We start from the raw sequence: 13,979 nt of genomic DNA, 5'->3' as shown, positions 1-13,979 counted from the left end.
GAAATACATCACAAACATTTGTCACCCACATGTGTGTGCATGCCTGAGTGTGCCCGCACCACACGCACACACGTGCACCTTGTGAATTCACACTGACACGTACGGCTTCCCACTCGAACCCAGGGCTCAGAGCTCCTGTGGAACTTGTGGAGCACCGCGGAGTCTGTTCCCTCACACCAGAGCCTGGTTCTCAAGGAAGCAGGCGAGGACGGAGTCCCCGTCCCATCTCACCCACGTGACCCTGCAGCGGGGTCCAGGCTGATCCCAGCACCGCCAACCCGACTCCCCACGAGGGCTGGACCGCTCACGTCTTCGCAGGCCCCCGAGGCCGCGTGCCAGCTCCCACAGCTGTGTGGCCCAGCTGCCCCTCCTGCCCCTCTTGTTCAATTTCTCCCCGAGGAATTCCAAAGCATTCCTTTGTTCCCCACTGGCCTGTGCAGACAAAGCCTACCAGCCACCCTGGTAGCAGCCAGCACTGAACTCACCGCAGAAGCCTTGAGAGAGACGCTGGCACCATCAGCCCAGCACCAGGTATGGAGAGCCCGGGGGTAGTGCCAGAGAGAGCGAGCAGCCTGTCCTAGTGACCCAAACCCGGGAGCCACGGCTTTCAGTCTAGAAAACCCAACGTGTCCACAGGGGGTGTCCACAGGGGATGGGGCGGGCTTGTGCCAACACCCAGGCTCCCAGGAGATACTGCCCCTGCAAGTGCTTCTGCTGGGTCTCCAGACGGGGGTGCACTGGGCATAGCCCCAGAGTGGCCAGGGACAGCAGGCTGCTGGCCAGCACAAACCCCAGGACGGTGAGAGCTTTGTGCTCACCATGACTGAGGGAAAGAGAGAGATCTGCAGCACCCAGACTTGGGCACCTGGAGTTGTGCCTAGAAGCCTCCGGTCACTGCCCTACACAGCAGAGCCGCCAGGCCAGCACCCCACCTGGAGACAGCCCCTCGGCAGGAGTGACTTTCTGATGGGCACTGCCCCTTCCAGGACGACAGGTCTGCAGGAGGGACTTCCTGAGCAGGTGGAAATGTCCTTGGTGACGGAGGTTTCTGTGAGCTGCTGTGCAGAACCTGAAGAGACCAGCAGCCGCGGTGGGACCCAGGCTGCCCGACCACGCAGGCCGCTGGCCCCTGCCCCAGTTCCTCCTCCCCTTCAGCTGGCGCTCCTGTGAGCAGCCGAGGACAGGGCTGCGGGGCGGGGCTGCGCTCTGCCTTCCCATCTGGCCACAGTGACCAACGCTCCCTGCTTTCCGATCATTTTCTGTTTGGTTGTGAGGACAGCAGCTGGACCTGGTGTGTCAGAGTCAGAGTTCTGGCCAGGACTCCAGTGACATCTGTGTCATCAGCTTTTCACGGCTGTGAACAAAAGACCTGGGAGGATCGACTGAGAGGGAAACGTTTACTGGGGCTCAGGGTTTGGAGGCCTCAGCCTACAGATGGCCGCTCCATGCCTGGGGCTCAGCGTGGGGCAGGACGTCGAGGTGTGGGGAGGAAAGCGGCCCAGAGAGCACCCCTCCAGCCGCACCCCACCTTCCCTCAGCTACGCCCAGTGCACCCCGTCTGGGGACGGAGGCACTGATGGGGCTCAGGCTCCTGGGACCCGACCCTCCCCTGAGCCTGCCATTCCTGGTGTGGTTCAGAGCTCGGCCGGGTCTGTCCCACGGTCACTGCTACTATGCACGGTGGGTTCTGGTGGCACTCCTGTGCCTCTGCTGGTGTCCACTGGAGGGCTAGCGGCTGTGACCCTTGGGTGACTTCCTCCGTGTCCTCCAGGGTGAGGAGGGGCAGAGCTGTCAGAGAGGCCCTAGTGTCCAGCGGCCATTCCCAGTGTTGTTTATCCTCGCGGCCCTGATGGGGGGCTGGGGACTTGGGGGGAGTGGTCGATGCCCCTAAAAGTCCTTCTAAAAGGCACTTGGATCAGAGACAGGGGCTCTCTTGGTGCCTCGAGTGCTGGGCAGAGTGGCCCACTCACAGGTGCCTGGGCCCGCCCTTCTTCTCACTGGACATCTCTGTGCAGAGGCCCCTGGCCCCAAGGTCACGCCAAGCTCACCCGCCAGCACCGCCAGTCTGAAAAGTGGCTCATCTCTAGACAGGTCGGGCCAGGCGCCTCCCTCCCTCCTCTCACGGAGAGTGACCACGGCAGACGCTCCTGGCCATGGAGTCCTGCTGGCACCTGAGGAGTGGCTGCAAGACCGGCCACAGCCACCTCTCCATGGGACACGGAGCTACCCTGAGTCACCACTCACAATGACCACCACAGAGGTTGCCCCGTGTGGCCTTCCTGCCCCCCAGCCGCCGCCCCCACAGTGTTCACCACCAAGTAAGCCTTTCCTCCGGGACCCACATCACAAGTGGCTTCCGGTCCACCGCGCAGGCTGCCTGGAGTCCCAGGATGGGCACGTGCTGCCTAGCACTGCTGAGCGTCTGGGCTGTCACATGTTCGTGGACTGGAATGACTTGGCCCAAACCCCTGGGCCTGGGTGACGACTCTGGCCCACAGAAGCCCAGGTGCAGGGAGCCCCTGAGTTAGTGCCCTGGTTGCTAAGCAACTGAGCCGCAGCCAATCCTAGGCTGAGGCTGCCAGATGATGCCCAATAAGCGCCCGCAGTCTGCACCCATCCCCATCAGGTGAGCTCCCTGCGTTTCCTGCTGCTGGTCATAGGAGCAGGTCCCCACCTTGCTGGGGGACATTGGGACCCCAGCAGGGCTGCAGGGTTCTCAGACCTTTTCTTACTCAAGTCAACTTTGTTTAATTGAACTGGTCTCCATTCTTTCTACTCACATTTTCAAACAAACTGATCCAATATTTTATGGATCGCACCTTTGAAGGCACGATTTAAAAGAATATCATGTTTAAAAGGTCAGTTATTTTCCTCATGTAAGTACATACAAAAGCATTCAAAATTTTGATCCACATGGAAAACATGTATATAAACTGAATAAATAAACTTTATCCTAAAGATTGACCAGTTGCCCCAATTCTATTTACACTATAATCAATCTCTTCTCTACTTAACTTAAAGACTGTCTTTATGCACTGGGGCTCAGACGGAAAAGGAGCAACCTAAAGATGCATTTAAACAGAGGGGATTCAGAGTCAGGGACCAGGAACAAGGGCAAGGGCAGAGGAGCATCCGGGGCTGGTGTGGGGACAGGGAGCCAGGAGTGGGCTCCCACTGGGGGCTGCAGGGCATAGGCCCGGCAGACACTGGAATTACTGAAGGGGTCACCTGGTCAGCTTCAGGGACCACCTGCTCACAGGCAAGCATCTGGTCAGGTTGGTGCCGGAACTCACAGGGATGCCAGGCTGAGCCAGAGCTGACGGAGGTACACGGCCACTCGCAGAGGTGCCACCTCGCCAGAAGCAGGAAGAGGGCCTGTCCCCCTCCCAGCCCTCCAGCTGGTCAGTGGGCAAAGGAGTCAGGAAATGTGGTCTGTGGGGCCCCTGAGTTGGTACAACGCCCCTCCCCATCTACTGTCCATCTTGAAATGCCTTCCAGTTCCTGGGTGGTCATCCTTCCAGGTTAGAGCGCAGGGCCTTCGGTCTCAGCTCCACCCTGGACCCTGGGCTACTCATCAGCCTCCCTGAGCCTCTCTGATGCCCTCACATGATGGGAAGCAAGAAAGCAGCCGAGGTTCTCAGATGGCAAATTCCTGCACAGGACCAGCCACCTCGCACCCCTCGGCTGCTTTCTCTTCTCCACCTTGTGTGGAAGGCGGACCTATCTCATCTGCCTTTTTAGCCTCAGGATGGAGATGGGCTGACTCACCAGTGAATGGATGGAGGGAGGGCCTGGTGGAGCAGCGGGGAGGAGGCTGGCCTCTTTGTCACGTGTGCTGCCTCCTGTGGATGCTGCCTGCCCAGGGTCCTGTGCATGGACACATAGCTCCTCCCTCCTGAGCCCAGTGCTCTGAGCCATCGCCAACAACTCCGTCCCGAGACATGTGGTTGTCAGCCCACGTTTCCAAGGGAAGAGTGGGACTCTTCTGAGCCACACTCCCTCAGGTCACCATTTCACAGCTCTGGCTGCATGGTGGCTTTGCAAAATATAGACTTTGGGTCTCATGGACCAAAATAACGACTTACGGGCACAGGGGCAGCCTGGGTGTTTGGTCTTAAAATTTTTTTTCCCCAGGTGAGTCAAATGTGGGCCACAGTGGAGAGCACTGCTGAGGTGAAGCCCCCAGGACCTGAGCTGACCACACCTGGGGTTTAGTAAGGGATGAGAGAAAAATGGGGTGCCCCAAGGGGATGAGGGAAAGCCCATTCAGCTGACCCCCCACGTGAACATACACACAGACACGCCATGCACACACCCAGACACGCCATGCACACAGAGACACACCATACACCCATCGACATGCCATGCACACACAGACACGCCATGCACACTCAGACATGCCATGCACACTCAGACACGCCATGCACACAGACATGCCATGCACAGAGACACGCCATGCACACCCAGACATGCCATGGACACACAGACACACCTTGCACACACATACACACCATGCACACACCCAGACATACCATGCACACACAGACACACCATGCACACACATAGACATGCTATGCACACAGAGATACACCATGCACAGACACACCATGCACACACACAAACATGCCAGAGACATGCACACATAGACACACCATGCACACACATAGACATGTTATGCACCAGAGACACACCATGCACACACACAGACACACCATGCACACCCACAGACATGCCATGCACAGAGACACTCCACACACACAGATTCACCATCCACACACAGACATGCCATGCACACACAGAGACACACCATGCACCCATTGACACGCCATGTACACACAGATATGCCATACACACAGAGACACACCATGCACACAGACACACCATGCACACCCATGCGCACACAGACACACATGCACACAGACACTGAGAATGCTCACAGTCACACACATGCACACAGTAATGGCTCTTAGAAGCCTTGCTGAGCGCCACAGTGAGGCTCTGAAATGCATAAGCGGCAGAGTTGTTTCTGGAAAATCCAATAAACCTCCCCTAATAGAACCCAGAATGCCTCTTCTACTCACATCTGCCCAGAATTGGGTCACATCCCGAGAGCCGGGGATGCTTTTCCGCCAGTGGCATAACAGATGCCCTGACTGCAGGGAACACGGGCGCTCGCACGTGCTTCTGGGGGATGCTCCGGCCCCCTCACAGGGCAGCCTGCAGTGGGGCGGCCCTGCCCAGCTGCAGGGAGTGCAGCAGGGGTGACCTGGGGAGGAGCAGCCAGAGGCCAAGCAGTCCTGCCACAGGCCTGGTGACCTGCAGGACAGAGGAGGAGGCCTAGACAGTGTCAGGGCGAGAGGGCAAACCTGGGAGGTGAGCAAGGGCAGGAGGTGGTAGGCTGCAGACTGCCAGGCCCCAGGCCCCACGTGGGGCCAGGGCAGCCTTCTCTGGGGGGACTGCAGCGTAGCCACCTGCCCAGCCTGGCCTTCCAGGCAGCTCCAGCTGGCGCCTGGCCACTCACACTGCACCGGTAGGGCTGGCTTTGACCCTCAGGCCAGACCTTCGTCCTGGGAGGGACCAAGCCCAACTCACTCAGGTGAGATCTTTGGGTGCACAAAGCCAGTGCTCCTGGGCAGGTGTCCACAGCCCCAGTCCTCGCTGGGTGGTGCCTAACAGGGAGAGGGGCTTTAAGGACTCTTGTGCTGTCCCCCAGAGCAGAACGGTGGTGCTCCGACTGGCCAGAGGTGGGCTGTGCTCACATGGACCACTAGATGAAATCAGGAGCTGGGAGGGGAAGGTTCGCCAGGTGTCCTCCAGGAGAGCAGAGGGTAGGAAGCACAGGTGCGTTCTGAACTGAGACTGTGCTGGTGTTTTCAACTGCAGAGAAGAGGCGTTTTTTCTAATAAGTAGCAAAGCCACCCAGAGTGCCCTGAGCTGGGGGCCCTGGGGGTCCTGACAGTGTGGTGCGGCGGCAAGCACTTCCTGCTGCAGACAGGGCGGAGCCGCCCAGAGCGGGCATCCCTCACAGGAGCTTCCGGCAGGTTCCTTCATGGATGAGAGGCAGCACAGAGGCGAGTGTCACAGGGCGCTCCTGGCTCTCGAGTATGCGAGTAAGCGTCAAGTCCCCGAGCCCTCAACAGCAGGAAGGTAGAGGAGTTCAACAGGGGACAACGCCCTGATTTTCATAAAAATGGTCCTCTGCCGACTCCAGGGACCAATGCCTAGAGTGTGAGCCATCCTCAGAGGTCGGTCTGTGCGGACTCGCTCTCTCCACACACAGACCTGGGGCAGAGGCACCCTGCCCCAGCCACCCCACCCGCCCCACCTGACCCACGACAGTGTGAGGACAAGGGGACGCACAGTGCGAGATCCAAAGTTTGTGCCCTGGAAAGGCCCAAACAGGCAACTGAGCTGTGGGCAGTGGCCACCAAGCCTCGGCTGGCCATGGGTGGGCCCTAGTAGCTTCTGGGAGGGGTCTCAGAGGGAGCCTTTGGTCATGGGGTGTGGCTCAGCTCAGCAGACCCTGACCCACCCCAGCCAGGTCTGGGGCTGACTCCCGAGCTCTGTCTGGTGAGCAGTGGTTGGTTCTGATTCAGGCAGATGGGCACCTGGCACCCAGGTACCCTCCTGGACCGCAGCGGCACCCACAGGGCTTTGCAGTCACCCACCTCTGCTGGAGTCACAGCTGCCACCTGTGGTTCTCCACATGCTGGCTACGCATGTGCCAGTGAAGGCTGGCTGAGCCGACCGACATGACGGCATAAAAAAACCACCCGGACTTGTACACGTCACAGCCAACAGTGAGGCAGGAAACGTCAGAAGGAACGTGTACCTCGGTGTCATTTACCACGTGCCCAAAACACCCAGCGCCTCGAACACAGGCTGAGAAATGACCTTCTGTGCTGAAAACGTGGTGTCAAGTAGGACTCGACCAAAGGGGAGAAGAAGGCCCATCCAGGGGTCCAGACTCCTGCGCCCCAGCGACTCCCTGCAGCCCCACCTGCAGGAGGTCACAGAGCAGAAACAGACAAGGCATCCAGACCTTGTGCAGACGGCAAAGAACCAAGAGGACTGGGACGGTTCCGAAGACCAAGAACAGGCACAGCACAGCTGTGTCTCACCCTGGGGGGTCCAGGCTAGTGCTGGCACCAGCACCAGGACAAAGGGTCACCAAGTAAGTGTCTGCAAACAGGCCAGCGGTCCCTGCAGCTGCCTGGGGAGCCTCTGCTGACTCGGTAGGAGTGGCGGCCGCGCTGTCTCCTGGGGCAGCTGGAGCTGGCCACGCTCGCTGGCCTTGGTGGCAGCGGTGGCTGCTCTCAGGGCTGGCAGCTAGTTTGCCCTCCTCGTGGTGACAATGGAGGCAAAGGGTTGAGCAGAGAAATGGGAGGACGGGGCTCAGGCCTGGCCCAGGCCTCCTTGGTCCCGGCTGAGCTGGGCAGGCCTGCAGCCACACAGCCAGGGGCTCCGTGCTGGGCAGGGTGAGGAACAGGCCCACAGTGCAGTCTCATCAGAGCCACACCCGCGTCATCTGGCAGGACAGTGAGCGACAGTGCCATGCCCTAGGGGAGTCCTTTTAAAAACAAATAAATAAACAGATGGTGCCTGAGCAATTTCATATCCAGCCAGTAGAAAGCCTCACCCGTCACGCAGACAAGTCAGTGCCCCGTGGGAGTTGGGTACACCAAAGACAGAGGAGGAAGCTCCCGGAATAATGAAGCCAGATTTAAAGTTAGGTAGTGAGTGTAGTTAGGTAAATTGGGTCTAATACCGAGTGAAATCTAAAATGGAGGCCATGCTGGGAATGACTCAGGGAAAACACAGGACAATTCATGGAACGTTAATGAAGTCCTGAAGAGGCCCTAGGCCAAAGTCCACCTGGAAGAAGTATTAATGAATAGCCCCCAGCAGATTTGAAGATAGCCCATCACAAAGAAGTGATAAAGAAGTCCTTCCTGCTCAGACCACTTCTTTGGCCCACCTGTGTCCACCCCTCGGGCCTTCCAACCTACATTCCATCACCAAACCTATAAAAAGGGGAACACATTGCCCGCTAACTGGATTCCACCTCCTGGGTCCCCTTCTTCCTCCGGGAGAAGTCTTTTCTGCTGTCCTTTAATAAACTCCTAATCTCTACCCTGACCTTGCCTCGGCGTGCTTCTTGGTGTTATTCTTCAACATCGGGGAGCAAGAACTCGTCACCGGCCAACAGCGGTAACAATAAGACCCCGGAAAGTGACTCTGTGGCCGTGGTGGCACCAAGGATTTTCTCCAGGGAACACTCAAGGGAAAAGCTACCTTCCCAGGCCCGGTCCTCAGAGCATCCTGCCGTGGAGGAACGCCCTCATTCCTTCAGCCACTTCCTCAGCCTGCACCAGCAGGTTGCCACAGATTTTTTTCACTATTATTAGCAGGGCTCAAGTCACACCCTGAACATGTGCAGGTCTCTGCATATTTTTCCTTGAGATAATTCCTGAAAGCAGGACCGCTATCAGCATCTTCCAGGCCTTGATACCTGCTGCCCAGTCCCTTGAAAATGGTGTCCTACTCCACCATCTTCCAGAAGGTTCTGAGCCATCTCTTTCTTCACTCCAACTAACCACGTGGGAAGGAGCCGTGTTGTAGAGAAACTTAACACACCCCTGCTTTAATCTGCGCACCGTGGAGTAGTCCTTCCTGTGCTTCTTCCACGGGGATACTGGCAGTTTGCTGAGCGAGTCCACAGAATCCTGGGAGGTGGTGGTTGAGTCGCAAAAGCAGGTCAAGACCAATCAGTGGGCGGTGAACTTGGGTGACAGGTGCCTGGAGAGTAGGGGTGCACAGAGCCGTTGCAGGGTAGGTGCATGTCTTACTGTAGGCCATTCTAAAACTGGTGGTCAGTCTTTCAAAACCCAGCAGTGTGAGTACTCTAATCTAGAAATCCAAGTGTGGAGCAGAAAGTGGGACAGACAGACAGACACTACTGAGACCTGAGCAGGGAGACCAGACCTAGGCAGCAGGGCTGGTGAGGAAGGAGGTGGAAAGTGTCTAGTGCATGCACAGGCTGAGGGTGGCCTCTGGGAGGAGGCCCAGACGCCTGCCCTGTCCAGGGAGAATCCAAATACCAAAAGCCCAGCTATTCCCAAAGCTCCTCACAGGATGATATTCCCATTGCTACAAGCACAGAAGCTCCGAGGCGTGCACCACAGTGTCACAGGTCCTCAGCGGACTGGCCAGAGACTCTCTTTTTAAATTCAAGACGTTAGCACAAAGCTCTGTGGACACAGAGCCACTGGGACTTGGTAAACAGAAACACTGAACAAAGAACAATGGCACACAGTAATGAGCCAGAGAGAATGGCCTTCGGGACACTGCAGACACCTGCCAACTGGAGGCAGAGTGTTCCTGAGCACGCAGGTCCAGGCAGAGGGCGTCCAGGCTGCCCCTCTGCTGGCCACACGGCTGTCGCTGAGGGCTCCACGCCACCCCCAGGCCCCCTCTCTCCCTACCTGCCTCCTGGAGACTCCTACTCCACCCCCGAGGCCCTGTGCTCCCTGAGGAGCAGCAGACATACCTCAGCTGCCCACCAGAGACCTCGGCTAGCATCAGTCTCCCAGTGACCAGACTTCCTGCTCAGTAGAGGGCAGGCTCAGCCATCAGCTTGGGAGCCAATCTGCTTGTGTGCCCACCCTCACATGCACGCTGAGCTCTGGCGCATCCTGGCCTTCCTGTGGTCCACCGCTGCGGTCCATCACGGCCACACCCTTGGCCAGGGCACAGGGAGCTCAGAGCAGGCCACTGCTGGCTCTGTTCCTTGGCCCCTGCACGGTCCTGGTGGTGGTTTTAAACAGCTCTCTGTGTCACAGCAGGCAGTCCTCCACATCCCGGGCGTCCTCGTCCTCCTCGAAGCGACTCAGTGTGCGACCGTCTACGCTGCATTTCTGTGGGACTGAGCCCTGAAGTCGTCCAGAGATCTTAGACTCACAGGAGGCGGTGCACAGGCCCCGGGAAAATACTGCGCCATCTGATGGGAGGGACGGGACCCTGCGGCTCTGGGTACCCAAGGGGTCCTGGAGCCACTCCCTCAGATACCACAGGAGAACCGTGTTTTCATCTGCCAACAACATGCTTTTGTTTGTGAAGCGAGTCAGAGCCCATCCAGTGTCCACAGCCTTTGGAAGCTGCTTGTGCCTGGAGCACGCCCAAGCTCCCTGCCCACACGGGACCCAGCAGTCTCTTTCTAGGGGAAGGCTTTCCTTGTCCCAGAATGGCGTCAATAGTAACCTTCCCTCTCCCAGGCGTCCGACGATTGTGACTCCCTTGCCCACCTGCCCAGCGCCGCTGGCCTCTCCACCACCTGCCTCTGAGGCTGCTCCAGCCTGGCCTCCTGGCTGCCTCCTGCCTTCCACCCCACACCAACCTCACCTGGAGACATCCGTCCCGGCTCATACTCAGGGTCTCAGCTCAGGGCCGGTCTTCGGGACCTCAGTGTGGTGCAGGGTGCCTGCCGACTCTGACTTCCACTTGGCTGGTTCCCGAGTCCCCCCCACGGGACCATCAGCCCCCACACCAGCGTTCGGCCAGCATTCCTGGGTGGGTGCTCAGGAGGAGCCGCCCTGGGCAGCCCTGCAGGGCAGCACAGCACTCTCCACCCCTCACACGGCCTCCACGGGCTTCCTAACACGCAGGTCTGCTCCCCACGGGCACCTGGTCCAGTCTCAGCAGTGTCCCTTGGCCAGGGCACCTCCTCTGCAGGGTGGTGCTGGGCAGGGCAGCGGCCAGGGCCCCAGGAAGGCAGGAGCAGGGGCCTGTCAGGGCTGGGAGCGGGTGCCTGACGCCCAGCGCCGTCTGTCTCTTCTGCTTTGGAGCAGCTGCGCCTGGCTGCTTTAAGACAGCTGAGCCCGCCGCGCAGGTTCCCAGGGAGACTGCCCTGAGCCCTGTCCAGCTGCCTCCCTCTCAGCAGGCGGGTGTCTTCCTGGAGCTGGTCCCATGAGGCCCGCACCCGGAGAGGAGTCCTGGCCTTTTGCTCTGTTTGGGGTTTTGCGGTACGGGGGACTGAACCAGCGTGCTTTACCTCGGAGCTACATCCCGGGCCTTTCCTTTTGTACCTTGAGAGAGGCCCTCACTAAGTTCAGTTGCTGGCCTCAAACTCGTGCTCCTCCTTCCTCAGCCTCCGAGTAGTTGGGGCTACAGGTGTGCACCATCCCACCCTGCCAAATTCACATTTCCTATTCCCTCTCCGGCCTTGACTTCAGCAAATATTCTACAGACCAGGACTCGGCCATATTTAGAGGTGAGTGGGCAGGGCCAGTTTCAAGTGAGGTGAGAACAGGCCAGATCTGCGAATGCTTCCTGCAGCCTCGTGTCTAACTGCAACAGGAAGCTGCAGCTCCTCAGGAGAGTCCCCAGGCCAACGCAGCCCCGGGGGATCTCGCCTGCAGAAGGGACTGTGGCTGGAGGAGGAACAGGGCTCTGGAAAAGACACACCGGGACAGGTCAGGTGTGGGCAGCATTTGCTGAGGGACAGTGGCCCCAAGGCCATGGGAGCAGGCACACCACTGGCTCACCGTGCCACCCCTTCTGGTGTAGGCAGCCGCCCCGGCCCAGCCTCCCTCCCTTCCTCCTCAGCACCTCCTGTGCTGGGAGCTGCTCCTGTCCTATTTTGCAGGGGGAGCTGATGGCAGGAGGGCTGGGGACTAGGACCAGGCTGGCAAGCTTCCCAGGGAGGGGCCAGCTGGTAACGCGGCAGGCTTGTGGGGTCTGCCCCCAGACCAGGGGAAGGCCAGGTCCCCTCAGGACTTCCCTTGTGAACACTGGGTCCAAATTCCACATCGTCATCAGGGATCAGGACTCAAGTTTTGCTGCCTCCAGGAGGACAGTAAGAGGAGGCCGGGTGACAGAATGACCTGCACAGTGACCGCATGTCCTCCAAGAGCAATACTTTTGCCAGCAGGAAGAAAGGGACAGGGAATTACAACCCGGGGCAGGACACCAGCCCCGAAGTCCAGGGCCTCCCGACCTCCGGGAGTCACCCTGCCCTGAGCTGTCCACTCAGTCTGAGGTCACCTTTTCTCTCCAGATCATTTTTCTGCTTTCTCCTTCCCAGGAACTCACCTGCCCTTCCTAGTGGCTCCTGAGGGGAGGTGCAGGCAGGAGAGAGGGCAAAGGTCATGCCAGAGATGGAAGAAGGTTGGGGCCAGGGGCCTGGCACTGAGCAGGCCCCTCCCGCTCTCCCCCAGAAGCCACCCCCAGCCTCCAGCACAAGCTCAGTCCCTCTCTAAACCTTCCCTGTAGGTTCCGAGGACTAGAGGTTGCCGTGGCTGCCCACCCAGGGTCCGCGGGGCTCCACACCCCTGCTCAGCCTGTTCAGCTCCTCCAAGTGTGGCCACAAGTGCTGCTCCTCCCCCCAGGCCGAGGTCCCCTTTCTCCCTGTTCACAGAGGGGCCTCCTCAGCCCAGTCTGTGGAACTCAAGTCCACCTGGAGCTCGGTGGAGAGTCGGCGTCACTTCCAGGGATGCCCCATGTGGGAGGCTGTCCACCAGGTGGGCATCCTCCCCTCGGTGGGGCCATCTCCGTGGTGCCTCTGCCTACAGAACCCTCTGGCCACTTTCCACTCCCCTCCGGAGACCTGTCTGTCCTGAGTCCCCTTGGGAACCTCTGGGGGCCTGTGGGACTGGGGGTGGGCACCCCTGCAGAGGCCCGACTGGCCCCCCAGGCTAGCCTCGGGGCTCTGGGGCAGGCAGAAGGGAGGGAGGGGCTGGCTGGGGGGGCCCACCTTGCTCTTCTCCTGCTGCAGCTCGATCTGGATGTCGGTGAGCTTGGCGCGGAGCTCCTCGTTGGCGGCCTGCAGTGCAGCGAACGCCTCCGACTTGTCCCCCTTGGCCCGGCTGCCCGCGCCCTTCTTGGACATGGTGAGGCTGGGTAGCCAGAGGGACGCCCAGGGGCAGGTGCTCCGTCTGGGCTGGGTGTCCACGCTCCCAAAGGCGACTCCTTGGTGGCCACTCCACTACATTGTCTCCTCACCTGGAGGGAAAGCACACCTGAGTGAGTGTAGCCAGATGCCCACGTGGAGCCGGGGCTCAGCAGACCCAGGGCGCCCGCCCCTCCCTCCCGTCATGTCCGCAGTGGGCTCCATGCCCAAGGCACAATCAGCACTCAGCGCTGTTCTCTCTCCAGCTTTAGGAGGAGGAACCTGGACACCCAAGTTCAGACCCAGAATTTTGTACTGGTGTGAGGCAGAGATGGCCGAGGTGGGCAAACCAGGCCCTCTTAGGTGGTAGAGTGGAAGGCCGCGGCTCCAGCCCCCTCCCAGGACCCCTCCAAGGTGATCGAGAGCAGGGCCCCGAAGGGGAGGAGCACACTGTTCAGAGCACGTTACCGACACAGCCAAGGGCAACAGCCTCCCGCCCACTGGTGGAGAGCTGAGAACGTGGTCCACGGGTGGGAGGGAGACCTGCCTTTCAGAGGAAGGGACTCGTCATGTGACACAACAGGGATGAGCCCCAAGCACACGACACCCGTGAGTAGAGCCAGTCACCAGAGGACCACCCAAAGCAGTCCACTTGCATGGTGTCTGGCCAGTGACACAGCAGGCAGAGTGGACACGGTGGAGCCAGGGAGAAAGCAAGGAGCCTCCCGGGGCAGAGACCGGGTGGGGGAGGAGAAGGTCTGAGATCTGATGCTCAGAGTGGGGAGGAGCGTCCACCCCGAGCTGCGTGCTCCACCGTGCTCTGGACGGCGGGTCTTACGCTACGTGGCTTTTACCACAGTTGAGAACATTTTTTTAAACATGGGCCTTCCCCAGGGAGGGAGCGCACACTGCAGGCTTCATGACTTGAATCTGGGGGGAGGACAGAAAGTGTGTTTCACTTTCCAACTAAAAGTGAATACCCAGTGGTCCCTTCTGAGATGTAAGAATGGGCATAGCCATGGCTTTACAGAAGGGACATTGGGCATTTGAAATGCTCTCCAGGGGTGGTACAAATGGCTTCACAATAACAGAG

At 59.3% G+C, this 13,979-nt stretch overlaps 1 protein-coding gene across 18 annotated transcripts in view; it reads right to left on the bottom strand.

The window, feature by feature from the left end:
- Jakmip3 (Janus kinase and microtubule interacting protein 3) overlaps positions 1-12,886 on the bottom strand; it is a 62,207-nt gene extending 49,321 nt beyond the window's left edge. For all 18 annotated transcript variants that reach the window (XM_077798536.1, XM_026410284.2, XM_026410285.2 and 15 more), the window contains exon 1: positions 12,752-12,886. In XM_077798536.1, the coding sequence (XP_077654662.1) occupies positions 12,752-12,886 (135 nt within the window). The remainder of the gene's footprint in view (positions 1-12,751) is intronic.
- Positions 12,887-13,979: the final 1,093 nt, after the last annotated feature.

Source organism: Urocitellus parryii, chromosome 5 (assembly GCF_045843805.1).
Source record: "Urocitellus parryii isolate mUroPar1 chromosome 5, mUroPar1.hap1, whole genome shotgun sequence".
Lineage (NCBI taxonomy): Eukaryota > Metazoa > Chordata > Mammalia > Rodentia > Sciuridae > Urocitellus > Urocitellus parryii.
Note: the sequence above shows the minus strand (reverse complement) of the source record. Positions and strands in the feature narration are given on the sequence as shown.